This window comes from Copidosoma floridanum, unplaced genomic scaffold, assembly GCF_036245765.1.
Source record: "Copidosoma floridanum isolate Cflo_tuat_1 unplaced genomic scaffold, Cflo_Japanese_pri ptg000031l, whole genome shotgun sequence".
NCBI lineage: Eukaryota > Metazoa > Arthropoda > Insecta > Hymenoptera > Encyrtidae > Copidosoma > Copidosoma floridanum.
Genome location: NW_028321908.1, coordinates 2823688 through 2850556, shown reverse-complemented (window position 1 = coordinate 2850556; position 26869 = coordinate 2823688). Strand labels below are relative to the sequence as shown.

Below are 26869 nucleotides of genomic sequence, written 5' to 3'. Positions count from 1 at the left end.
AAACAATAAAATTAACGAAAAAGCGTTAAAAAAAAATATTACAATCGGCAGATAAAATGTATTTTTTCCAAAAAATCGGAAAAATTTTATTTAAAGTTGATAACAAATAAAGAAGCAGGAAAAACTACTTTCATAGATTTAAAAACTGTTAATGATATCACTTACAATACTTATACAGAAACATCTATTCCTATGGGATTAGTAGAACATGATTTTCAGACTGACATAATTTTTGAAGAAGCATGTAACGTTATGCTGCTTTTTTAACTATGAAAATCTTTCACATGGTATATTACGTTTCAAAAGTTTTTGGCAATATTACTTAGAATAAATACAAAAAATTGTACATTGAAGATTGTCAACATAATAAAAATAAAGCTCTTTTACATTGAAACGAAATTTTTAATTCTGAAAATATGTCTCGCACAGATTTCAATTTACCAGAACCAACAGAAACGATAAAGAAAATTAATACTGACGATGATGAGAAAATGTTTTGTAAATATAAATTCCATAAAATGTTTTTACAACTTAGTCATAATAAACATGTAATTTATCAAGAAATATTAAAATTTGAAAAAAAAAATTTTTTATCGACGGTCCTGGTGGATCTGGAAGAACTTTTTCAAATAAGACATTAATTCATAATTTTATATTAATTAAAAAAAAATTCTTACAATGGCTTGGATAGGTATTGCTTCTATTCTACTTCCAAGAGAATTAATCACTCACAGAAATTGAAGACTTCCTTTAGATTTAAGCACTATAGAAAGTGCATTCTTACAGTTTAAGCCAGATAAAAAAAAATACGTAATGTAATGTAAAAAAATATGTAATAATTTGAAATGAAGCTTCTATAATACCAAAAAAGCGTTAGAAATCGTTGATAGAACTTCAAGAGATTCATCAAGTAATAAAAAACCTTTTGGAAATAAAACAATAATATTAGATAAAGACTTTCATCTAATTCTCCCAGTACTAAAAACGAAAACAAAACTGCTATTGTTCAAGAAACCATAAAATTTTTCAATTTTTGGCCTTTGCTCAATATTTTCTAATTGAAAAATAATATACGTTTGATTAATAGAAAATTTTTTTTCATTACTACTAGATGTAGACAAAGGCAAAGTTAAAACTTTTAGGATTCCTTAGACATGAAAAACAAATGATATATGTTCTAAGATTTTTAATAATAATAATGATTCTTTTATAAGTAAAACTATATTAACATCTCAGAAAAAATACACACGTTTTTTGTAGAAAAAAATTTTAAATGATATGGTAGGAATATTAGTAAGGTATTAAAGTATTGATAAAGCAACTAACAAAGGAGTATATGAAACAGGAGATAATATTTATATTAATTTCCCTACAAAATATTTCAATAGTATCAAAGAAGGTCTTCCTTTACATGAATTAAATTCAAAAATTAACGCTATTGTTATGGTAGTACAAAATTTACACATATCTAAAAGATTTGGCAATTGTACGAGATAACGAATTACAAAATTGTTTAAATACAACATTGAAGCTGAAATAATCACAGGAGAAAAAAAGGTAACAAAGTCTTTATTCCAAGAATAACACTTAATACAAACAATTTTTCTTCACTACGATTTACGTTGTACAGAAAACAATTTTCGTTTACCTTAGCTTTTTCTATGGCTACCAATAAATCTCAAGATCAAAGTTTTGATGCCTTACGATTAAACCTTAGAAAACCATTATTTTCTTATGGGCAATAATATATGGCATTGTTCAGATGTAGAAACGCAAAAAAATTTTTCATCTAAATTGAAACACAAAACAAACTTGAAATTAAAAATGTTGTTTGGAATAAAGTCTTAGAGTAACGGAAAAGTATTTCACGGTTCATTACTATTTTTAAATTTTCTTGCAATTTGTTTTTTTACTTAAAAAACACAAGAAAAAATGCCAAAACGTTAAAAAAATTTCAAATGTATGAAATGCGGAAAATGTTTCGAAAGAAATTATCATTTTAAGAAACATTTTAAAACTTATAAAATAAACGTTCAAAAAAATATTTGTCAAAACTATGGGAAAGGTTATGTAGAAGCAGAGCACCTAAAAAGGCATTTTCAAGTATGTCATCAAAATGAACATTGTGAATAAGTTAAATTGTATTAAAGTTTGTTATTATAGTCAAATAAAATAAGACCATTTGTAACAGTTTATATGTAAGGCTTTACACATTTATTTACTGCATTATCATACATACTAATTATATTACATAATGTGATAAGATTTAAGGGGAATCTGGTGGGAAGTATGTGAAGGAGCTATGGGGAAGCGGGGGGTGGTAGAGAAGCACAACATCACTCTAAGCTTTTAAAACCATATATATATACACACATTTTGTTGAGTAATGATTTGCGTAAATACATAAATTTTTTTTACTTTTATTTTATTTTATATTATATTTATTCACTTCATGATGAAATTTTAAGATTCTTGAAAGAGTAATACTTAACGAAAGTCGTCACCTAACGAAGCTGACTGTGTACTTCATGGCTCTCGGAAGTGTCAAATGCCAACCAAATCAAACGACGAAGCCTAAGCACATAGAGTTAGCAAGTACCAGCTCCATAGCAAGTAAGACAAAGAAGTGTAACTTAAACTTCATGCAAGGTGTATTTCATTGCGCAGCGTTTTAGAGAGTAGCCCGCTGCCGCTCATCGAGTGCAGTACTTCATTAAACAGGCCGCTTGCTAAACATTTTTGTTTGAAAGTGACTAACTTTTCTTTTTCTTATCTCTTTGTATAATTAATTTGTATCTGAATTGAATAGAAATAAACCAATTCACACTAAATTAAATAAAGTAAAAGTGATTAAATTATTAAACTTATTTATCCGAAGTGGCTATAAATGAAAAGTGAAAAGAACCCCTAGACGATGGATCGATAGCAACGAAGTATAATACAACCAAGGAGAATAAAACTAGGTATTTGATCTTTCATCATTCTAGTACACCCACACACACACACACACACGCGCATATATATATAATCAAAAATCACATTACACCAAGGAAAGTAAACAACCGAATAGTTTGACATCCTGCTGGTCCCACGGCCTGTCAGAGAGCGTGAGACATAAGTCCACTAACATCCAGCTTTTACTGGATGATAAAGTTAAATAATTACAGTTAAGCATTCAACAAAAATTAGTAGCAGAGCATGGTTAATGGTCTCTTGCTATTTGCTTGTTTACTACTTGTTTTCTTAGTGCTATTTTTAAATAAATTATAAACACTGTTAAAAAAAGCATGTTTATAAATGCCGTGTATTACCCCACATAATGCAGTGTGAGTGGAAAAGTCTATGCTGTGCCTTTACGGAGGGCATGGTATATGCAGTAATTCGTTACAACTGGAAAAAGGAAAGTAAACTGAAAAAATAATAAATGATAATATAATTCTAAATTATTGGTAAAATAAGCCCGTAAGGTTAAGTGTTATAAAATAAAAATAAAAATGAAAAAAAAAAGGGTAAAAAATAAAATAATGTTGTATTTTGAATAACAGAAAAAAAAAATAGTGATCTCTTATACTTCACACTTACGAGACAGAACAAATAGACTTTTTTAATCCTAAACCTGCTCACCAGAGTGGTTCATCCCTTTAGTCCTGCTTGAGTAGCAGACACTCTATACCCATGATCTGCCATTTAAAGTGATCTATTAAAATAACAAATACATATACACAAACATATTCGCACTTCATATTGTTAGTTGTAGAAAAAGAATTTTCAAAAATGGAGTAAGGATTTAACATAATCTAATAATTTACTTATATACACAAAATTGTTCCTAAAATAATTTTTAATGAAACTCCCGACACATAATTTTGCAAGTAATAAAAAAAGTGAGAGAGGTTTCAAGAAATTATTTGTGCAGGAGCTTATAAAAGAGAAGAATGCCTTAGAAAAAAGATTGGAATCAATTAATGATCAAATACAAAATTACCATAACTTTCACGAATTGAATACTAAATTATCGGAAAACAAAATTAATAATTTTAAAGCAGATATCAACAAATAATTTGACAATGTTATCATCTTTGTGGAAAGGAAACGCTAAAAATTAAAAGAAAAAAAAAAAAGAATACTAAAAAATCTGGAAACTTACTAACAAATTACGGATAATTCGAAACTTATCATGAAATCCCCTTGCCTTATTCATGATTCATAGGCCCACAAATTCCGCGTTGCAGATACAGAAAACTCATATGGGTGTATTAACATTATCCACCTTATTAATTATCAGAATCAGTAGAGAGATTGGAATTTTTGAAATCAGTCGAACATCAGAACAATTTGGACAATATTGTAACGAAAATCCTAACGATTATATCACTGAATGGAATGCTAATTTTAGCCCTAGTAATAATCAAGAATACCAAGGCAGAGGTCAGAAATATAATAGATACCCCCAAAATAATGACCATAATGGTAACAACCAACGAAGTTTCGATCTTAATTATCAAAATCAGAATTTTTAAAATTAGTACATACCAGGAGATGACCGTTTGCTGCATCATTTATACTCTCAGGCAGCTCACCCCAATCGTCGTTTGGAGGTGAGCCTTTAAAGAGAAAATTCAACCCCTACACCGAATATTTTAGCCCAAGTAATGAAAATAGCAACAGAATCAAAACTGTCCACATCAGTACGTGCCTAGGACTTAGTGTAGACGACGAGCCTACAAGCATAACATTTTCAATCCCATAAGAGAAAGATCGCTTCGTCACACTCATGCTCGATAATGGTGCTGTCATAAACCTGATTAAATTAGATCAGTTGCACCCATATTCACAAGTAGAGACTTGTAAAATTATGAATCTTACCAGAATTGCACCTCACCCAGTTTGAACTAAAGAAACAACGTATATGACTATACAAGGAAAACCTAAAATTTTTCATATGATCCCTAACGATTTTTTGATCAAAGATGGCGGTTCATTGGGTTGAAAGTTTTGTCAAGAATGACGAGCCACATTATCGTATTATAACAATGCTATAGATTTAGATAATGATGTAATAAACTTCATTTCTTAAAAAAAAAAAACTCTTCAAGAAGTTAAGTGATTGGAAAGGGATATAAAAGAACAAAAAGCAATAAAACTTGAGAAACAAGCACAGGAAAATAAAATTTTAGCTACTATTCTTACTACTTACAAAGAAACAGAGAGCCTTAAGGATAAAATTGACCAACCTAAATTCTATGATGAATTCATCGTAGGTCTGCCTGAAAGATGAAATATACCTAAATACGAAAAATTTGGAGACATAAAAGCTGATTTTCATTTTTGAGATAAACTTGATAAATTTATTTTATCAGAAATCAGTGATAATTTATAATACATTTTGAAATGTTGTAAAATTATGAATTAACCAACCAAGACACATTCCAATCCCATGCTATTAAACAGAGTAAAAATGCACCTGATGTAGAACAAAATTACCGTATTGAGGAACGAAAAACCACTAAAAAAACTAACTAAATATACGATCAAGGCTTAAACACATAAATTAGTGAGAATTAATTTAATTAATACTGATTTGAGTGAAGAATACTTACCACGAGTTGACGTAGGGCACGATAACGTATAATTAGGAGAAGAAATAGTAAAAAATGATAACGGTCAATGTAATATTATGGCGATGAACGTTAATATGGATAATGTTAGGATTAAAATATACCAAAAAAAAATTATACCCTTTGAATATATTGCACCTTAATTTGACCCCAAAACTAGTAGCGAATGTAAGAGACCATTCATCGAAAACAAAGAAGATAGAATAATAACCTAGAAGAACTTGTGCGTACTAGTCATTTAATTTTGAAAGAACGAAACCGAATTTATGAACTGATTTCTAAATTTTCAGAAATCTTCTCATTACCGAGAGACCCTTAACTGTGTGCTTACCTGGGTGCACACGAAATCCCGACAAAATTAGCATCTCTGTTAACACTAAACAATTTCGATACCCACCGGTACATAGAAAAGTTTTAGAAGAACACGTAGCAATAGAACTTAACTATGGAATAATTGAGCCTTCCACTTTACCGTACGATTTACCTCTCTGAATTAATCCTGAAAAACCTGATAGCCATGAAAGTTCATGATAAAGAGTAGTCATTAATTTTCAAGAACTGAATAAAAATACCGTTAGCTATGATATCCCATTGCCTAATATCGGTGATATCATGGACCAGTCGGAAGGATCCGTATATCTCTCAGTTTTTGATTGAGCTAATGGATTTCAACAAAGTCCTGTGGCTGAAGATTATAAGTATGAAACAGCATTTACCACACTCCATGGACATTATCAATGCAGACGGATACCCGAAGGCTTAAAAAATGCATCTTACCACATTCCAACGACTAATAGATCTCATATTAAGAGATTTCTTAAATGTTTAAACATTAATGTATTAGGATAATATTATTATTTATGCTAAAGATATAGTAGATCATAACCATGAAGTTTAGTTACGTTTCGACCAGTTAAGATAAAACCAGTTTGAAATAGCTAAGCCATTGTCAGACTTCTTAAAAAAAGGAGGAAAATTTGAATTGACTAAAGTGCCAGAAAAAAGTTTTTAAATACTATAAGACCATCTATGTCAAGAGCCTCTTTAACAATTTCCCGTCTTTAGTAAATCATTCAAGTTGACAACAGGTGCATCTGACTTTGCTGTTGGAGTGGTACTTAGTCAAGAAAAAGATGGGTTTAACCATCGTGTCACCTATCTTTAAAGAACCTTAAATAAAGCCGAAATAAACGTTACTACGACTGAAAATAAATGCTTAGCTGCACTATACTTAATGCATTATTTTTGTTTGTATTTATTAGGAAATAGAGTCGTTTTTGTAGTTGATCATGAGCCATTGAATTGGATGCATACAAGAAAAGATCCGTGTCGGCGTTTAATGCGCTGGATGTTTAAATTCACCGATTATGAATATACTTTCATATACAAGCCATGAAAATACAAGACCAATGCTGGTGAACTTTCTAGAAGTCCAGTAAAACAATTTCTTTGTGCGGAAAACAATATAAGCAATGGATCACCATTACTAAGTGGTATAACTAAAGGTCGAAAGAAAATAGAGGAAAAGAAGAAAACAGAATTACAAAATTAGAGGTAAGGAATAGTACGAACATTCAATTTAACGACTGTGAAACCTATAAACCTACCAACACCCTTAGAAAAGACAGTGAAAATAACAAAACCTGGGAGAATGGCCAAATTAAAAACAGATGAACCTTAATTGGCCAAAGGTCTTGGACGAACCCTTGGTTCAGAAATAAACAAGGAACTGCCAAAATAAGATCATAGTGTAAATACTCAAGGGACTAAAACGAAAACATTTTCACAACCACAGACATTGTCTGCATCTCAACCAAGTATATTGAAAAATGTCACTAAAAAAATCTCAAAAGATTCCAGCTCATTAAAAGTGAATTTTTTGAAATCGATAGCCTTAACATCACACGCTAGCGATACGAATACAAAAACCAGTGGAATGAAGCTTAGTAGTTCCACAAATAAGGAAATGGCACAGTTACCAGTCAGAGATATAATTAATCTTGGTGCTTCGTCTAGGACAAGAATGTTTTCCGAAAACGATCTAAGTTATTTTAAAGAATCATACAGATACAAAAGAAAATACACAACCACCAGTATATGACCCTAGACAAAGTGGATTATGGAAAGAATTAACTTAAACGGAAGTAATATTAATGAGGTATCCCATTAAGAAATACAAAATTTAACACAAAAATTCAACCAAAATCTTCAAAAATATATAGAAATGTCTAATAACAATAATGAACCCGAGCAAGCTGATATGAATTTTTTATCAGTTACTAGATTCTCTGATGGAGACAAGCCAGATCCTAAAATTGAGGACATATTAATCGAAATGGACACCTATAATCCTGATAATCTTGATGATTCTTTATTAGATGAAAAAATTTCAGACCTATCAAGACGTACAGCAGACGTTAAGCCCCTATTTAATAATGACGAAATTTAAAAAAAATATTTGACGAAAAAATATTTGACGAGTAAAAAATTATCAATTACTTCTCGTATCTAAGAAAGTACACCCTTAAGTTCAAGTACACCAACGCACATAAGTACTGTTATTGCAAGGAACAAATGGTCTAAGGCACCAGACTTGGAACGAATAACAGATGAAATCCCAAATAACTTGAATCTGAACAACAAACAAATAAACGGCAATACAAATAAATCAATAAATCGAAGTATTGCACCAGATTTTATGCTACTATCGCATTTTGACCCTTTCTCACCAATCAATCGATACAAACAACAGTACGGACAGGTGTATGTGAGTCTTCGTGACAGTAGCAGTAGTACTGACAATTATAAGAACGTAAATACAACCAAGCTAATAAACAACGTTATCACCACCAGGGATTGTCTTGCGTACAAAAGGGACAATATAGCTCATTTTATTAGCAAAGATTGTCAACCAGTTACATCTGTCTCGAGACTGTTGAGCTCGATAGGTGCACTGGACTTTAGTTATTTGAAGGCGAAGAAACTAAAAGTAGGCCAAATGTTAATAACACCTTATGGAGGACATAATATACTATCAATTATTATCAATGAAACATCTACTTATTTAATAACTTCAGAAAGTCTAACAAAAGCTTTCAAATCACTTAAAAAAATTTTGTTGAGACAAAATCTTGAAACTTTCCATATTATAAGAAGGGGGGATCCCACAGACAAATTAGAGCCTGGATTGATAACAGAAATGTTATTAACAACTTTTGATAAAACACCTATACAAATTACTGTCTGTTACGTTAAAGTTGATTCTCCAAAAATTTAAGAACGTAATAAAATAATACAAACCCTACATGACAGCCCTGTTGAACGACATAAGCAAATAAACCAAACTTATCGGAAAAAAGGAGAACGATTTTATTGGCCTAGAATGAGAAATGATATTCTTGTTTATGTTTGTTAATGCAGCAAATGACAAGAGAAAAAAATTGAACGAACAAAAACAATAGAACCCTTGATGCTTACAGATACTCCTATTGAAGCTTTTGATAAAGTTTCTATTAATAATGTTGGTAAACTAAGAATAACACCAAACGGTTATTGCCATTAGCTAACCATACAGCTTCATTTGACTAAGTACATCATATTAGTCCCTGAACGAGATCTTAGATCAAGTAAGCTTGCCGATGCACTCGTACAAAATCGAATATTAGTTTACGGCATGCCTAAAGCAATTTTATCAGATAGACATGCTACATTTATGTCTAATTTATTCGAACAACTCATGAGAACCCTAAGGATCAATCATCTAACTACATCAGCATATCCTCCTCAAACAAACGGATCACAAGAGCGAAGTCATGCTGCCCCAGCTGACTTTATAAGAACTTACTCTGAAACTTATGATGACCATGACAATTTAGCTAAATTTGCAACCTTGATGCACAACACAAGTGTACATGTAGCATAACATTTTACTCTCTATGAATTAGTATGTAAGAGACTAGCCAGGTTGCCCTTGCAGATACCTAAAGATAAAAAGTGACTTACCTATCCATTGTATTTACGAGATCTTATTGAGCGACTTCAAGAAATGCAAATTGTGGCAGAAAATTAACAAATCAAAAGAAAAATGCAAGCAAAGACTATATACGATAAAAAATTAAAGCCTCTAAATGTTAAACCAGGAGATAACATTTGGATGAAGGAAAAAGTACGTTCCTATCGATTTGATTGCTATGATAATGAACTCCCAAAGGTTACAACAGTTTAAGAGGAAAGCAATATGTTACTTAAGAAATCTTATGGTAAAATCATATGAAAACATACAGATAAATTGGAACTAGTTCCCCAACAATAGTATCCTTGTAAGAATTATATTTTTCATGTCTTTTAGAAAGATAAGAACATAGCGATGTGGATTATGTTGGCCATCTTAATGACAATAGTGCTTGAAGGTTGCGCAGATTGAAACTATGCTAGTCATTACAACTTTAACATAGAACCACTCGAAACAAACCCTGGAATGTACTATGAACAAATTGGTATTACAAAAATTAAAAGAGCTGATTGGAAGATAGTGATATGGCTTGATATTAATAAATTTATACTGGAACACACACCTACTTAAGAATTAAATGAAACCTTTTGATATTGTATTGTACAGTTTGGTTTTCCTTATTGCACTTACTATATGTAAATGGACCTCTTAAATATAAAGATGAAGCAATTGACGAATCTTAAAGCAATATAATTAAACATAATAAATACTGTGGGGACTGATGCGCGAGATAACATTATTTTACCACCTATCATACTAACGAAAAGACTGACACGTTTTAGAATTATTGGAAGTCTTGCTAAAGGACTTTTCGGTTTAGTCACAGAAGACGATATCAACGTTATGAACACTAACATCAACAATTTGCATACCGATAAAAAGGAATATATTAAATTGTATAAAAGAAATGGCCATATTCTCGTGGCTGCATTCAAAGAACTATATAATACTACGAAACGCCATGAGCATATTCTAGAAGAAGTTGCTGATATGTTGACTTTAGGACAAGATTTTCCTCTTAACAGAAATCTGATACATTTATCAGCTTACCTTAGACGAACTGAGGCTACCTTAGATCACATTATTTGTTCCCCTGAAGATCTGATCGACATCTTGCGTAAGTTACAAAAAGGTCAAGCACATCTAAAGCTATTTTCTGCAAAAATTTTTAGAACTGCAGCCCAGGATGTAAGGAACCTAGCAGAAAATCTAGAATTTGTAGCACTTATTGAGAATCTTTATGCTGGTAAAATAAGCACTTTAAGCAAATTAGATTGTGCATTAAGAAAATAGAACCATGGTAATATTACATTCACCACTTGTAGATCAAACCCCTTACAGTCTTTATAGACTACATCCAGTCTCGATACCTCAATCTTGTCAAAATGGATCTGCCTACATAAAACCATCATACCCTTACTTAGCAGAAGCAGCATACCATAATTTGTATTTACGATTAAACGAAGTTACATTTAATTAATATGATAAAACAGTATACGGTTATATATACTCGGCTAGGGAACCGTTGAAAGAACTCTATTCTATAAGCGAATGTAAAATTCTTATGTTATAACGACCTGGAAAAAAAGTATTAAAATACTGTGAAATTATGTTTACACCGAAAACCGAAAGCCAATGGATTTACGTACCAGCTGATAGTTCATGGTTATTCTCGACACCTAATAAAGAACAATTAAACATTATCTGTTCTAATAAAATGGATCGACAAAAAAGAGTTAAAGGTATAGATTTTTTACGGATAAATTATAAGTTTACGGGAAAAACACACAAACTCACCTTAACTAGCGAACATAAGATTATCACTCAGATATAATATACCTATCAAGTAGAAGTGAACTTTAGCTTTCAACTGTACAACATGAACCATTAAAAGACACTAATGACTTTCATGATGTTGTAAAATCGATTCAAGAACTAAACTTTAATAAACAAGCATGGAAAGATAGAGAATTAAATGTTTAAAATATAATAAATCAAATGGAGAAAATACGAACCTGAAAGTTAAAGGCAAAACAAACTCCTTTTTTTATTATAATACGTAACATCATTAAAGCTATCATTATAGTTATTATTTTTTTCTAATTATTATTATTATTATTACAATAGCAATACTCATCAGCAAAATAAAAAGCTGTTTCCAGAAGACTATGAAACTTTGTATCTCGGAAAAATTTATAAAACGCATTTTCAACTTACTAAACGCAGAGCGCCCAGTAACCATAAAACAAGACTTACAAGAACACGAACCAACTGAACTTTATTTCAAAATTGAAGAAAAATAAAAAATACCTAAATAATCTAAGACTAGACCTATAATAGAGACACGGAGTTTGATACTCCCATGCCATACACCCTAAAAGATAGAAATGGACTTATAAATTCATAGTAATTTAATACTCTTTTTCTTCTGGGCTGCACGATGAATCCCGATTATGAAATAACAATATAGACTAGAGTAAACATAAATAATTCTTTACATGAAGTCATTAAGCAATTAGAGAATAAAGGAAACATCAAGGAAATGCGAATACTTGCGGATTTACATAGTTATTAACATTGATCTACAACCGCCATTTGCAATAGTCATTCAGTTCATAAAAAATCCGATGAAACACTAAAAATAGGAGAGGAAGCTCAAACATTTTCTACTTTCAAGATAAAATTCACTATTTGTCAAGCAAAAAGAATTGCTTGATTAACATCACCAAAAAACGACAATGACATACTAAAAATCTATTCAAAACGACTTATGTGTCTTCTACTATTAGGTATAGAAGAAACAAAAAAGGAAAAAATTTTTTTAATCATTTCTCTCAATTTGGTACCCTAGAATATTGTTATGCCGTTATAGATCGGTGAGGAAGATTGTTCCAAGGATATGTAAAATACATGAATCCTGAAAGCGCCTTTCTATGATTGCAGAACGATGAACCCAAGTATCGCACGAAATATACTGAATGAATTAAACGGAGTGCAAAATACAAAATGAACAAAAAATTGACTCACCTATTATGTCATTAACAAGTTGAGTTGATGACTTATTAAAGACATGTGATTACATGCAGAAGGCAACGCTGTATACAAACCTTAGAAACAAAGTCAATCCGTGCCTAAATTATCAATCTACGAGAGAAGATCAAAAATAGCAGAAAATGAACCCAATAATTGAGCCCTACTGATCAACTAGCCACATTCTACGACGAAAAACACACTACTTAGTTCTAAGATCTTAATTTTAAGCTTTGTCAAATCAATAAGTGAATTTTATTTAGTTAGTTATAACCGTCTCACATGCAAACTATATTAGTAAGCACGGATATCATGTAATCCTTTTTCTGAATTGCACTTTATTGTTTGGATTTATATTTAAGATTCATATAAAGTATGTTTGTTTTTAGTTTTCGCATATAAAAAAAAAAAAGAAATAACAGAAATTTATATAAATAAAAAAATAAATATAATAATGATAAAAATGATAATTTTTGAGCTTTAAATTTAAAAATCGCATGTTGAATTTTATCACAGTTGCATGTTACTCTATTGAAAAAATTTTTTTTCTAATATTAAGCTTTAGCATTCATTAAGACTACTTATTTCATTGTATTGTGAATCCACGAATATTTTGGCATAGCATGATAATTAATAATTGTATCTGTCCATGTATTTCCTACCTATTATCCAATAGTTTTATAAACCTAATTTTATTTTTATATTCACATTCCACATATTACCTACTAATTATTACAATTAATAACAGCACAAAATACATTCCAACAGTGCTCATTCATATACAGTATCAATCAATAATCCTCATAACACCCATTATATTTACGCTTGCAGAATTACATACACGATGGATAGACAAAATCCTATAATCGTAGAAGCAACGGCCAAAGGACCACAACTTATTGCAAGGAAATTATAACCGGCTTATGCTTAAAGAGATTTTGAAGAACTTCGGAATAGTGCAGTCCATAGAACGGGAACCCTGTGCTCTGTATTAATTAGGTTATAAGGTGATTTTTCGTTCACCACTGAAGGCAGAAATGGTGGCTAACAGCTTAAATGCAGCACTAACACTACAGGGACAACTGTATTCACTACCTCAACCATCGGATAATGTGAAGAATCAGGCAACATCAATAGCACGTTCATCCTTGATGGATAAGAAATTAATCAGAATTTATAACATTTGGAAGAATTGACGTTGGCTCAACATAAGATCCGGTCAATAAAACTGAAATGGAAAAATTCCTAAAAATTCTTGGTTCGATGCTATCCTTAAAGGAACAGCATGCATCACACCGTACACCATGTACAATGCTGAATAGTACCAACTGTGTTATGCAGCGGTTACAGTAGCAATACTGAATGCCGCAACAACCTTCGAAAAAAAATGGGCAAATCAACCCCCAGCACAAAAAGTACAAACGCCAATTGATATCAGAACCCCAGTGTCAAGTAAGAATATAAAACTGCCTACAATAGTGAAAACTCCTATAAAAGATAACGAAAAAGAAACTCCTCCAATACTTTCATTTATGAGAGTGAATCGTATTAGGACTCAAATAAGCGTCCTTATACGAAAACCCTACAATACTAAATATTTTAATGAATTCTTTCAACACAAGCATCCAACAGAGGATATTTATTTCTCAACCAAGCGACAACCACGGAAAATGCTATTCCCGTTCATATAACATATAGAATGTCTGAGTTGGCAGAAGATATGCGCCACACAATAGTATATTGTATAACTCAGCAGCCAAAAGGGGTAAAAGTTAAAAGTAGGAAGAACAAAAATATAGCCAATGAAGATTATGCTCCTAAAGATTGTGACTCAATTCAGTGGAAAGTAGTATCGAAGGTGCCAGTCTAAGTCATCTAAACTACTATCCGCTAAATGTCATGCACAATGATGGACAGCGATTGTAAGTAAGTTTCGCCACTTATTGTAACAAAGAATCGATAGCAAGAGCCGTCGAAGGACTCAAAATGTATGAGGCAAAATACTCATACAGGGATAGTAAGAAGACCCGTCAAACAATAGTTTACTCATCGTGTGGGAATTTAATAAACAAAAGTAACCTCAAAGTGCACAGTCTTTTGTGTGAAAAGCAAATAAATCTAAAAAAGACTTGCCTATCATGCCAAAGAGACGTCAGCCTAGTAAAATACGACTAGCACTACAAGCTATGATGCCTTGAGACAGGTGTTACGGCAAACCGCGATACACTTAACAGATTTAACAAAAAAGATCTAAGGACCAAGGAGAAAAAAAAGACATACATAACTAATCATAATAAGCCCTATCATCCTTCAAAATTGCACACTCGCAAGTAACTGTAATAATTTCATAGAGTAATAGAATAAGCCACCACTTGAGTGTATTACAATATGTTATTCAGCAAAAAAAAAAAAAAAAAAAAAAACACATTTGATGTAATATATTTTTTTATAATGATCATATGTATATTTCAGATTATTGCTTATAAATTTTAGGTTAGGATAATTAAAGGTTAGAATAGTTGTATGAAAAAAAGGTAAAAAGTAAGATTTTTTTTTTCTTCAATTTTTTCTTAGGTATTTAGTTCACCATGGTCCACTTCTTACCTTGAATCAGATTGTTTTAATATGTATACTCACCAAGGATGGTGATAGTTCTAAGAAAGGGAGGCTGCTAAGTCATGACTTGCGTTCATAAATAAATTTTTTATTGTTTACTCTATTTTATATTATATTGATTCCCACAATAATAAAATTTTAAGAGTCTTAATAAAGTCAAACTTAATGAAAGTCGTCACCTAACAAAGCTGACTGTGTACTTTGTGGCTCTTGGAAGTGTCAAGTGACAACTGAAGCGAGCTGATAAGCCTAAATACATGAAGTCAGTAAGTACTAGCCCCACAGCATGTAAGACAAGGAAGTTTTAACTAAAGCTTCACGCAAGGTGCATTTCTTCGCGCGGCGTTTTAGTTAGTAGTCGGCTGCCGTTCATTGAGTGGAGTACTAAATTATACAAGTAATTTATATCCAAACAAGAAAGAAAATAAATTAGTTAGAAACAAGTCGAATAAAGTGAAAGTGATAAAAATTATCAAACTAGTACATCTAAAGAGGCTATTAATAGAGAAAAAGCCATTAGATGATGGATTGACACTAATAGAGTATAGTACAGGAAAAAAATGATATCTTAACTAGAACACGGAAAATAAAATAAGGTATTTAATCTTTTATCATTGTAATACATATGTCTATAAAAAATCACATTTTACTAAGGGAAATCAACAACTGAATAGTTGGATATACTGCTTGTCCCACGGCCCTTCAGGGAGCGTGAGACTAAAGTCCACTAACATCTAGTTTTTACCGGGTGATAATGTTAAATATTCATGGTCAATCATGTAACAATTTTGCTTGATTTAGTTATTCTTACTAAATATATGTATAATTTTCGTTTAAACGTGAGAAACTTGTTTTTATGTTTATTGTTTGTCCATAAATTTTTAGAGTTCACAACGGTGAGCTTGACAAGCTCTAGGAGGCCAAGCGAAAAGGACAGGGTTAACACAATGACAAGGCCAAGGTTTGAATCAGAGTGTAATATAATTAACTTAAGAGATTAACAAACTGTAGAATTATTAAGATGGATCGTTGTGTCGAGGCGTAACCCACTAGACGTAGCACGTGCTGTTGAGGTGAGGGCCAGTGCCAAACTGCTGTGTGCTACATTAGGTGGCTGCTTTGAAGGAGAGACTCTGTGAAGGAACAGAGGTGGCAGCAGTGCCTAATTTTGCTGCCGCAAAAATCTCGCGCGGGGCGAGCTGCTGCTTCCGCCGGTTTTGGCTCTTCAGCGCAGAGGCCTGTGGCGCTACAAATTTATGTTATTTCCCTATGTTTTGTTGGCATCTGTGTGTGCAAGACATGTGTAAAAAAAGCTATTTTTGTAGTAATCGAATTTTTATCAATATAATAGAGTTTTCCAGTTTATTCGTCCAGTTCACACAACGAAAACAATCAATATGGATCGATATGGAATTTTTTCAGTTCTTTCAAAAAGATAATTCAATGTCTGGTATTTTTGTTTAACATTTAGCATTCAATAGTTTTACTATTTATACTTTTTTTTCAGTTTCTGCTAGGTTATTAACGTTGTTATTTTTCTTTACTTATATACCTACTTCTCAAATGTCATATGTTTTATGTTGCCATAATTATACATTTTTTTTATATCTCTATATTTATATGAAGCCTCTTTTGACTAATTAATTGTTATTATTCGAAATTTAAGGACGTTCTCTGTGATCAGTTAGGATTATCAAATAAATTTTTTAAGTTTTCATTTTAAAAATACAATTTTTCATCATAAAAGCCTATAGAACATTGTATAAATATAGGTTGAAAAAAGTATGAAGTTTAATTATTCTAAAAAAAAGTCCAAATCTTTTATCCTGACAATACAGCAACATACGAGTATGTATGTGAAGATTATCGTATTACTGTATTATCGTGAGTGAAATAATCTCCAAGTTCGAGGATAATGGAGATGCGGAGCAGGTAGTAACACAATAAGTTAGGACGTACAATTTAATGGACTTTATATGATACAAAAAACTAAAGACTAATTCAAAGATCAATTTGCTGGCCATAGGTGAGGCACGTGTTGCCGTCGTCGCTGGTCGAGAGCGTTATGTTTTAGGCAGCGTCTGCTACTTATAGGTAGGCGCTGCCGATGGTTTGATGGATACATCGTGTGAGAGCACACTCTAGCGCGCATTACGAGATCCTGCATAAAATATACTGCGCTTTTGGTGCGAAGCTTGTGTTAAGGGAGTTGGGTCGTTCCCGCGAGGAGGTGAAGGGGAGAACGTGTATAATGCATATGGCACCGTGATAAAGTCTGCTGTACTAACATAGCCTAAAAACATCCGCCCTTTCAATTACGGAACATGCATTTGTGTTTGACTCGCCAGTACTCTTTTATGTTTAAATAATGTACTTCAAAAAAATTACAGAATATTCTTTAAGGTATCTAGTTTCTTGTGGTATTAATTAAATACCCTAAATACTTCCTCTACGGGAAATAAAAACTAAGGAGTAAACAGTATAATCAATCTGATCTTCTTTTAATAAAAGTGTGCTATAAATTTTCGAAATTAGAGATTTTAATGGTATAGCATTGAAGTATAAGGTCTCATTAAGGCCTATACCAAGTTTAAAATCATAATTATGAGTAGAACGGCTTCTAGAAGTGATTTTGTGAAAAGCCATCGTGTCACGTAAAAAGTCGAGCTGATAGCAGACAGTGTACTCAGAGCATCCTTGTCTGCCACATGAATATAGCATACGAGCTGGAAACAAATTTGTTTACGTTTGTGCAACTATCTCCATAACTGCAGACGTGATTTTGTTAAAACTTTGCACGTATACGAATAAAGTTGTCATAAATAACATATCAGTTTTACAAAACATTATCATTGCTGTGTCAAGAGTAAAAGGTATTTTTTCACAACTTTTTTGATAACTTACATTTAAGCCCATATAAAAGACGACGAGAAAAAAACACTTCATGAACTTTTTCCTCGAAATCTGTGGACGCGATTGTGTTCAAATTTGGTGATTGCATCCATGTAATGTTTCGTTACAACACATATTTTTTAAAAAATATTTTCATCGTTAAGTGAATTGCAACCCAACTCCCGTAAGCTTTGGCTGGGAGCTAACGCCATATACATACGAACAATATCATAGTAAATCTTTGAGTACATGTCTGTTACTTAAAAGTATTGATTTCTTACTGATTTTTTAACATTTATTCTTACTACTATGTAGATACTAAAAGTTGTTTCTACTTATAAAAACCACAAAAATAGATCTATAGACTAAATTAACACTGATTTTCAAGAAAATAATGTTCTGAGGAATGCTCTTAAAGCTATAATTGTTTCAAGCTATTACCATTTTGGGACTTTAGTCTTTATATACCATTGCGTTACGTAACTAGTTACTTAAGTTATAAAAACTTGCAGTTTAACTTTTTTCAATCATCTCTATAAGTAACCGTAACTATTTTGAACAGATCAGTGACTTCTTACAATTCAAGTCTCCCATTAAGAGTTTTTAATTTTAAAAAAGTTGTGTGCTTTGAAGGCAGTCGATCCCTAAACAACAAAAGTTTTTTACATTGTCAACAAGGGTAATTGGCTTCACAGACTTTTGGGAAGAAGAAAAAATGCGCTGCTTACTTAATTAAGAGACTTTACTTAAGGGCAGTTAAAAAATTATTCAAATTGTCTTGTTTATCATGAATCATAATTAGATTTAATAGAGTAAATGTAAAACATTAGACATGTAAAAATTAATTTTAGTCAAAAAAAGGGTATATGCTAATTTTTAATTATTCAAAAAAGAAATCAAGCCCAAAGACAAAAAAAGTTGATTGCATATTTTAGACAAAAGGCAAAAAAATAGATATTGTACTAATGAGGCGTGATTCGCTTAAGCTGTTCCAATTGGAATAAATCTTACCAAAATCAAACTACGTTTGTTTCTTTAAAGTTGATGAATGTGCGACAACTCAACTTCTTTGGCAACTTATAGTACTTATTGATCAATAGCTTTTTCATTTATTGTACAATAATTAATTAATTTGGTAAATTAACTAGCCAATGAAAAAGTAACTGCACAATCTTCAATCTTGACTATCCAAGGAAAAACTGGAGCTTGATTTCATCAAGTTTCATTGCCATATGAAGGAAAAAAACAAATCAGAATCATACCTAATTAGTCGTACATTTAATTTTTCACGCTTTTCGTTAGATTTTCAAATAATAGTGTCAAGTGTGGTCTACACTTATCCTTTGAAGTCTCAAGAATATGCGTCTACATTCACTTTTTCTTTTTATTAATTTATTTTTTTTGACTAAATAACTAGTTGTTAACTAAATTTTTTTAAAAAGCTATGAAATCAATTTACTTTATCGATAGTGGAATTTTTTATTTTCATTGATGTATGTATAAAATATAAGCCATGGAAAATAAAGTTACTATCTTACCCAGGCACATAAGACTTGCAATTATTTAAATCCTTATCCCAGCCACAATATGGATCTCTTACACATCTTAGGCAATTATCATACCGGCGAGAGCACATGTATAAATCGATTTGCTTAATTCTATGATCAGAAGTAACATAAAGAGATTTGTGTTCCTTAGAGATTTCCATAGCTTGAATGGGCTCTCCAGGAGTGACATCAAATATATCTAGTAATGACGATTGTGTTATGTCATCAGTATCAGTCCATTGAACTATTTTATATATTCTACCATCATCTTAAATGAAAAATTAAGATATTGGATTACTCTTCTTTAATCTCACATGTATAAGCCATTCTACTTTATAAATAATAATAGAAATTCAAAGATAATATAATCAATACGTTACACTAAAGGTTATACGTAATATAACACTGAATATAATAACAAAAATACCATTTATTCTGACTACATATTATAAGGGGTATTAACAATTAGTTCTTAACTGTATATCATAATATGCGAAGTAACAATTTAATGATACGTCAAAACAGTTATTTTTGTCCGTATCAGTACCAACAAAATGTCTACAATTTCTTACACTATTGCAGTATAAAAAAAGTTAGCTTGAGCAAATGCTTGAAGCTGAGTTAGTATGGGCATAATATACTGCGCTGCAGAATCCCAGTTTATCATGGCATGCTTATGGCTTCAAAAAATAATCCACGATAAAGTTATCCTCATAAAATAAAAGTTTCATCCATGAGTGGAAGGAATATGAATAGTTTTTAATAAAATAAGTAGTTCCAAGTCTACAAATGCTTGTTATTCCTATTTTTACGACAATACTTTGACCTTTTATGGTAATAACTAAATGATTCTTTTTATTTTATTGCATCTCAAATATTAGCGGTGATTGAAAGAGAGACTTGAATTTTTTGGAGGCAAGAGTTAAAAAAAAAATGTTTTAAAGATGCTTACAAACTTTTATTTTCACTGTTATTGACCCAGTTCCTGACATACAATCAGCAGTACTACCAGGGCTGGATCGTGCCATTCCCCGACCTACGCCAATATTCTAATGCTGCCCTTTTTACGGAGAGCGTTTTTCAATGAATTTTATTTCATCACCAATGTTATATTTTATAGTTACTTTACATTAAATAAATTATATTTTCCGTTGTTATCAAACTATGGCTAGGTGATACAATAGTTTGTTTTGCTATGTATGTACGTAAAAAGGAATTTTTACCCCTTTTGATCTCTGGAAAAATTATCTGATATTCTGGGCAACGTTGATAAAATATGATTTTTTAAGCAGTCAAATAAAAAAACTTTATTTATACGTCCCTTGGCTATAATGTAATATGTTTCTCCCCGTAGTTATTTTGTGTTGTCTATACTTTTGTGCTTCTTGGTTACTAACTTTAATGTTGAAAGATTATTTTTACTCTTGCGTGAAATTAGAAATTCCTTACGTATTTATCAAGGCAACCAATGACTAGAAGAAGTTTATCTGTTTAATTTATTAACAAAAAAAACTTAATACAAATTCTACTATTAAATAAGTACAAAATAAATGTTCTTAAAAAGTTTGGAGACACTATACAGCTACATAGTCGAAATATGCTTATTATATGAGAGCATATCTTGCAAACAGAGTCTAATGAAAAATGAGTATTTTTCAAATTTTTTAGAAAAATTATAATAAAAACTACAGAGTAATCTCAATAAAAATTTAGTGCCAGAAAAATTCTGAAAAATTTGTTTTATCTAGAAACTGTTACTGCTTATTTGTTATGATATTAAAGATCATTTTCTAAAACTTTTGATTTTTGTTTAATGTTATACACAGGCGTAGAAGGCACATTGCCCTAATAACGGTAGTTTCCTTGGCTGTATGTATTGATATAAATAGTTTGACAATCGCATTACCGAAATCTGAGTACGGCCAACGCATGACGGTATACGACGGTAAATATAGAAGTGGTTGTACTGGCACAACGGTAGAGTTGCAGTTTCATCGATCTCCAAAGTTAAACAGCATTTAGCAGAGTTAGTACTTGGATGGGTGACCATTTAAGTCTTGCCGTTTCACCTGTACCGTTAATTTTCAAGGGTTGATTAAGAGTTTTTCTGACGCTTCGTTAACGTGATCATAGGTATGATTGAGTTGGTCCTAGTGCTTATACGTGTTTATACTTGTTGTTAATGAAGTGAAAAATGGATGAACACTCGGAAAAAAAAAATTATCAATGCCTTTGACAAGAATTCTTAGAAGCAGAATAAAAGGTCAGTTTATGAAACTACTAGTTATTTTTACAAATTTGCACGTATCAGTTTTGAGAAAATGGCAGCTGCACAGCCCTATAAATACCTACAAGTAAATAGTAAGGGATAAGTGTGGCTGAAGACGCCATTTTTAGGACCATATGCGTAGTAGAGGTGGTAGAGAGAGTAACACAGATTCAGACACGTATTCGCTTTGAGCGAAATTCCAAAATCGCGCCCCCACTGGGCACTTTGAGAACGATTGGTCGTGATTAGAAAAGGACAGTACTATGAAATGATTTCCACATGCTTGTAGAAAAACGAAATTTAAGGGTTGGTCACCTGGTGAATGGAGCCGGAAGCTTTTATAATAAAAACCTTTTCTAATCACGACCAATCGTTCTCAAAGTGTCCAGTAGGGGCACGATTTCGGAATTGCGCTCAAAGCGAATAAATATATACATCACGGCTTGGCTTGTTTATTTTCCCAATTAGTTCTGAAAATAGTGGAGAAAATCAGTGACTTTCGGACACTTTTTCAATACCTCCTTTTATACTCACTCTAGATTACTTATCACCTTTTTTCTTCACAAATATCTCAAGAACGTGCCTCACTACCCATACTTTGCAAAGTGGCATTAAAAAAAAAATAAATCTTTCTACATGTATTACATAACCTTTCTACTCATACATTTAAAATTTCTTTAGAAAACTTATGCGTAATTAATTTTCTAAATCTGCTCCATAAGAGCTAATATTAAAAATGGAAACCTTGGGTACGTTTTTTTTCCGTTTGCTCGCTCGGTTATTTGTTCGGCCCATTATGCCACTTTGTTCCTTCATGTATCCGGGTACCTCAGACTCCGGATTAATTGTGTGGTTGAACAGAGCTACACAAAAAAAGATGCTCAAGAGCTTTAATAACTTTTGAAGAAATACTTACAATTTTTTATAATTGTTAGTTGCAATGGTATGTATAACTTTGCTGAAACTCAAATGTGCTATATATAACCTAAGAGCATATACTCCTAGATAAAAGTTAGCAATGCTTTGCAGTATGACAAGGCAGACCAAGTTTAAGGTTTAAAAAGTATCTATCTTCCTCTATACGTAACGCAATTGATGGATTGATGGACGCGTAGTAGCTATCTCACTTTAGTTGAAAAGCAATTGGTTGACACTGATAAAATACAACATCTCAATCAATTGCGCCTCAGCTAGAGAAACATAGCTATTACTAGAACTTGGTCTGCCTCCACATGCTGTAAGGCATTGCTATGCTTCCTCTAGGAGTATATGCCGTAAGATTCACACGTACTTCAACATATAAATTATTGGAAGCAAACTATCTTGCATCATATTTCACAATTGAAATTTTATGTTTGACTCCAGAAGTAACAGATAAATCTCCTTAATCTATTAGTTTTGCAAGGTATCTTATCAGATTTTTAAAAGGAATTTGATCCACAGCCATTGGTTTTTTTCGATTTTGCACAATTAACAGTATATAGAGCTCTTCTATTAAATTTTGTAGGAAACAATAAAACAAGAACTGTATCCACATGATATTATTTTAATACTAATACATGGTTTTTATAACGTATTTTAATGAATTGTACTCAATATTTTTACAAATAATTGAGAACGAACTTGTTTTTTCTCTAAAATTTCTGTTTACGATACTACCATGAGAAGCTAAAAAACTGTTTTTTCATTTATGAACAGAGAAAACACAAAACAATTTATTTTTGTTGCCTCACCTCTCAACATATCTCTGACAGTATTAACAATGCTACTGTTATTTACCAAGAGATGTAGGTTAGTGTATAAATAAAATAAATGAGCACCGTCGCACAGTGTGACGAAACGCAAAAAAATGTGTCAAAATTCGCGCTTCAACTGAATTTTGCTCCAAAAAACTATTTTTTGATATCGTTCTACTCGTCTTTTGGACTCTAGTTTTAGAATCCGTTTCCCTCGCATGTCTACGTTGTACTACTATGTATTGTGTAGGTGGCGCTAAAGTCGTCATACTGGTCATATCTAATTGCTTATATTTGATTTCCATAAAAGTTTCGACCATAAAAAATAAGTTAGTAGTGTTTACTTACGATAACAAGTAGTATTTTTTGAGGCACTGAACACGAAAATTATATCTATTTTGCAAAAAAAAAATTGTTTGAACAATTTGTTTAAACAAACATATATTCAAAAATTTTTAAAGTACGAGCTGCATGTATTTTCTATGGGTTTTAAGGTTTGTCGATACGAATGTCATATTTATTTTGCAAAAAAGAATTGCTTAAACATTTTGTTACTATAAACAAGGACTTAAAATTTTTTGAAACACAAGCTGCACCTATTTTCTATATTTTACAATGTTCGCTGATACGAATACAATATGTTTATTTCCATAAAATTTGTTCAAACGAATTGTTTAGACAAACATGGGTTCGAAAATTTTTTAAAAAACAAGTGGTGCATATTTTCTACAGGTTTTAAGGTTTGTCGTTACAAATTTATTTATTTGTTTTGGAAAAAAAAAAATTGTTTAAACAGTTTGTTTTAACAAACATAGATTCGAAATTCCTTAATACACAAGTGGCACATATTTTCTATGGTTTTTAAGGTTAATTGTTACGAATATAATTCTTATACTCAAGAAAAATTTGTTCAAACAAATTTTTTGGATGAATAATAAAACAAACATTTTTTATAACATGCAACAAATTTTTTCTATAGTGTTCAAGAGAAATGATAAGGAATTTGAGTTTTAAGTTGTGAAGAAAGTGTTTGAACAATTATGAGATCATAAGTTTTTAACTACCTGAAAACTCATTTAATCTTTTATCCTTGATGTTACTTCTCAAGGATCTGCTATCTATTCATTGAAAAAAACTTTTATAACAAAATAGTTTGAGCAAAGACGAGAACATAAATGGTAAAAAGACAAACGATAAATGTTTCAGCTGTTGCAGATGTCCGTTTTTAATTTTTTAAAGTTGACTTTTCAAACCCGATTACTTATACAAGTTTTTTATAAATTCTGCTGAGAGTTGGGTTAAAGAATCAACAATACAATAAGCTTATGTTTTGTATGGCATATAAGACTGCGAAATTGACTCGCGATACGTACTTTTTCTAAACTTTTATCTGACTCCAAGTTACAAATGGCAAAAAGGTTGCAAAAGTGGTATGTAACATCGAATATTTTTTATAATAATTTTTGCATATGTATATGTTGTATAAAAAATTTTGATCCCAAATATTTAAGGTAAAACGACAAGTTTATTCGTGGAAGTTTTGGATGTTGAAAGAAAGAATTTGTATTATCTGTCACGTTTAAATTCTCTCATTTTACAATTGCAATTACATACATGTTGTAAAGTACTTAAGTAAAATAAAAAATTCATACATCTTTTTATTTATTCTTCATCTGAGGAGTTCTGCGATTGTTCACCTTCTACATCTTAAAATAAGGATCTTATCTCTTTAGTTAAATCTGTACTTTTTTTCTTTTCTACTTTTCGTGTTAATGACAGCAAGGGATCAGAATTAAGGAGTAACCGATAGAACATATCCTCGTTTGTAGCAACACTGAAATAAGCATATAATTGTTCACACACTTTGAAAATTTATGTCAAAATATATTCAATATCACATATGTACTTTAAAATAAAATATAAAACATAACCAAGTACTTGACAACTGTGCATGCAAAATTACCTAACATTTTAATGGCAACAAAAAAATATGTATACCTAATAAGTAATACAACTGTGTATTATAAAATTTTTACATTTGTATTAAAAAATATAAAATTTTTTAACGATAGTTATTCAACATAAGTACATAAATATCTGTAAGATAGTCTACAAGTAGTTCATTTGGCGTACATTTTTATGTACAATACTTACCGATAAAATCTCCTTGTGTATTTTTCACGAAACGACTTAACAATTTTATGATTACTTTCTTGGGCTTCTTCCAGAAACATATCTATTGGTAAAAATAGGTCCCGCATAATTTTAAAGCCATGTATCAATACTACATGCATTGTAGTAGGCATGTAGTACCAATTATATAACTCAGCGTATCGTTTAGCTGCATGTAGGCAATAAAATTTGAATTTTTCAGTATCTATATTTTTGTTTGGTGACACAACAGCTAGTATGACTTTGAACATATTCAAAAGGTCATAATCAAATCCTACAATCAAATTTTACTTTTTAGACACGCTACAAATTTGAAGTATTTCTCTGTGTTAATTAAGAGTGTACTGGTAACTTTAGCTACTACATTAATGTTATTAAAAAACGTGTAAGCAGTGTTGCCACTGTTTGTATTGCCGGATCCTTGTGTTGGTGCGTCAACTAAGATACCCAGTTTTTCACGAAGCATATCCTGGATCTCTTGTTTTTCTTGTTAATTACATGTTTTTCGTCCTTGGGAAACTATTCATAAATAGAATTAAGTAATCTGTCTCTAAGTAGCGGATTTCTTGAGTGATTAAATCTATACATTGAAAATTTTCATTTGTATTTTAATGTGTCAGTGTATATCAGCGTATTTATGTGTATGTAGTGCAAATGTGCATTTAAAGTCTAATCCGTATTCTGGAGGTAGCAAAATAGTATTTAGTTTTATCAATTTGAAAAATTTACTGCTCTTTAGTGGATGACTAAATTAAATAAAATAATTCTTATTGATGCTAACATTCCTTTTATTGAGCTCAAATCGGTAAGCCACGTGCAAAACAACCCCAATGAAACGAATATAAGCATGTAGAACAGAAAAACTATACTGCATTGATGTGGGATCGATATGAACGTCAGCCAGCATATCAGCATCATTGAAAGTCGAGATAGTACATTTGCAGATAAAACATCACTGACCAGATGCATCATTTAGA

The 26869-nt window shown here is 31.3% G+C and overlaps 1 protein-coding gene across 2 annotated transcripts in view; it reads right to left on the bottom strand.

The window, feature by feature from the left end:
• Sema2a (Semaphorin 2a) overlaps positions 1–26869 on the bottom strand; it is a 735635-nt gene that overhangs the window by 97340 nt on the left and 611426 nt on the right. For both annotated transcript variants that reach the window (XM_089597226.1, XM_089597227.1), the window contains exon 9: positions 19707–19983. In XM_089597226.1, the coding sequence (XP_089453352.1) occupies positions 19707–19983 (277 nt within the window). The remainder of the gene's footprint in view (positions 1–19706; positions 19984–26869) is intronic.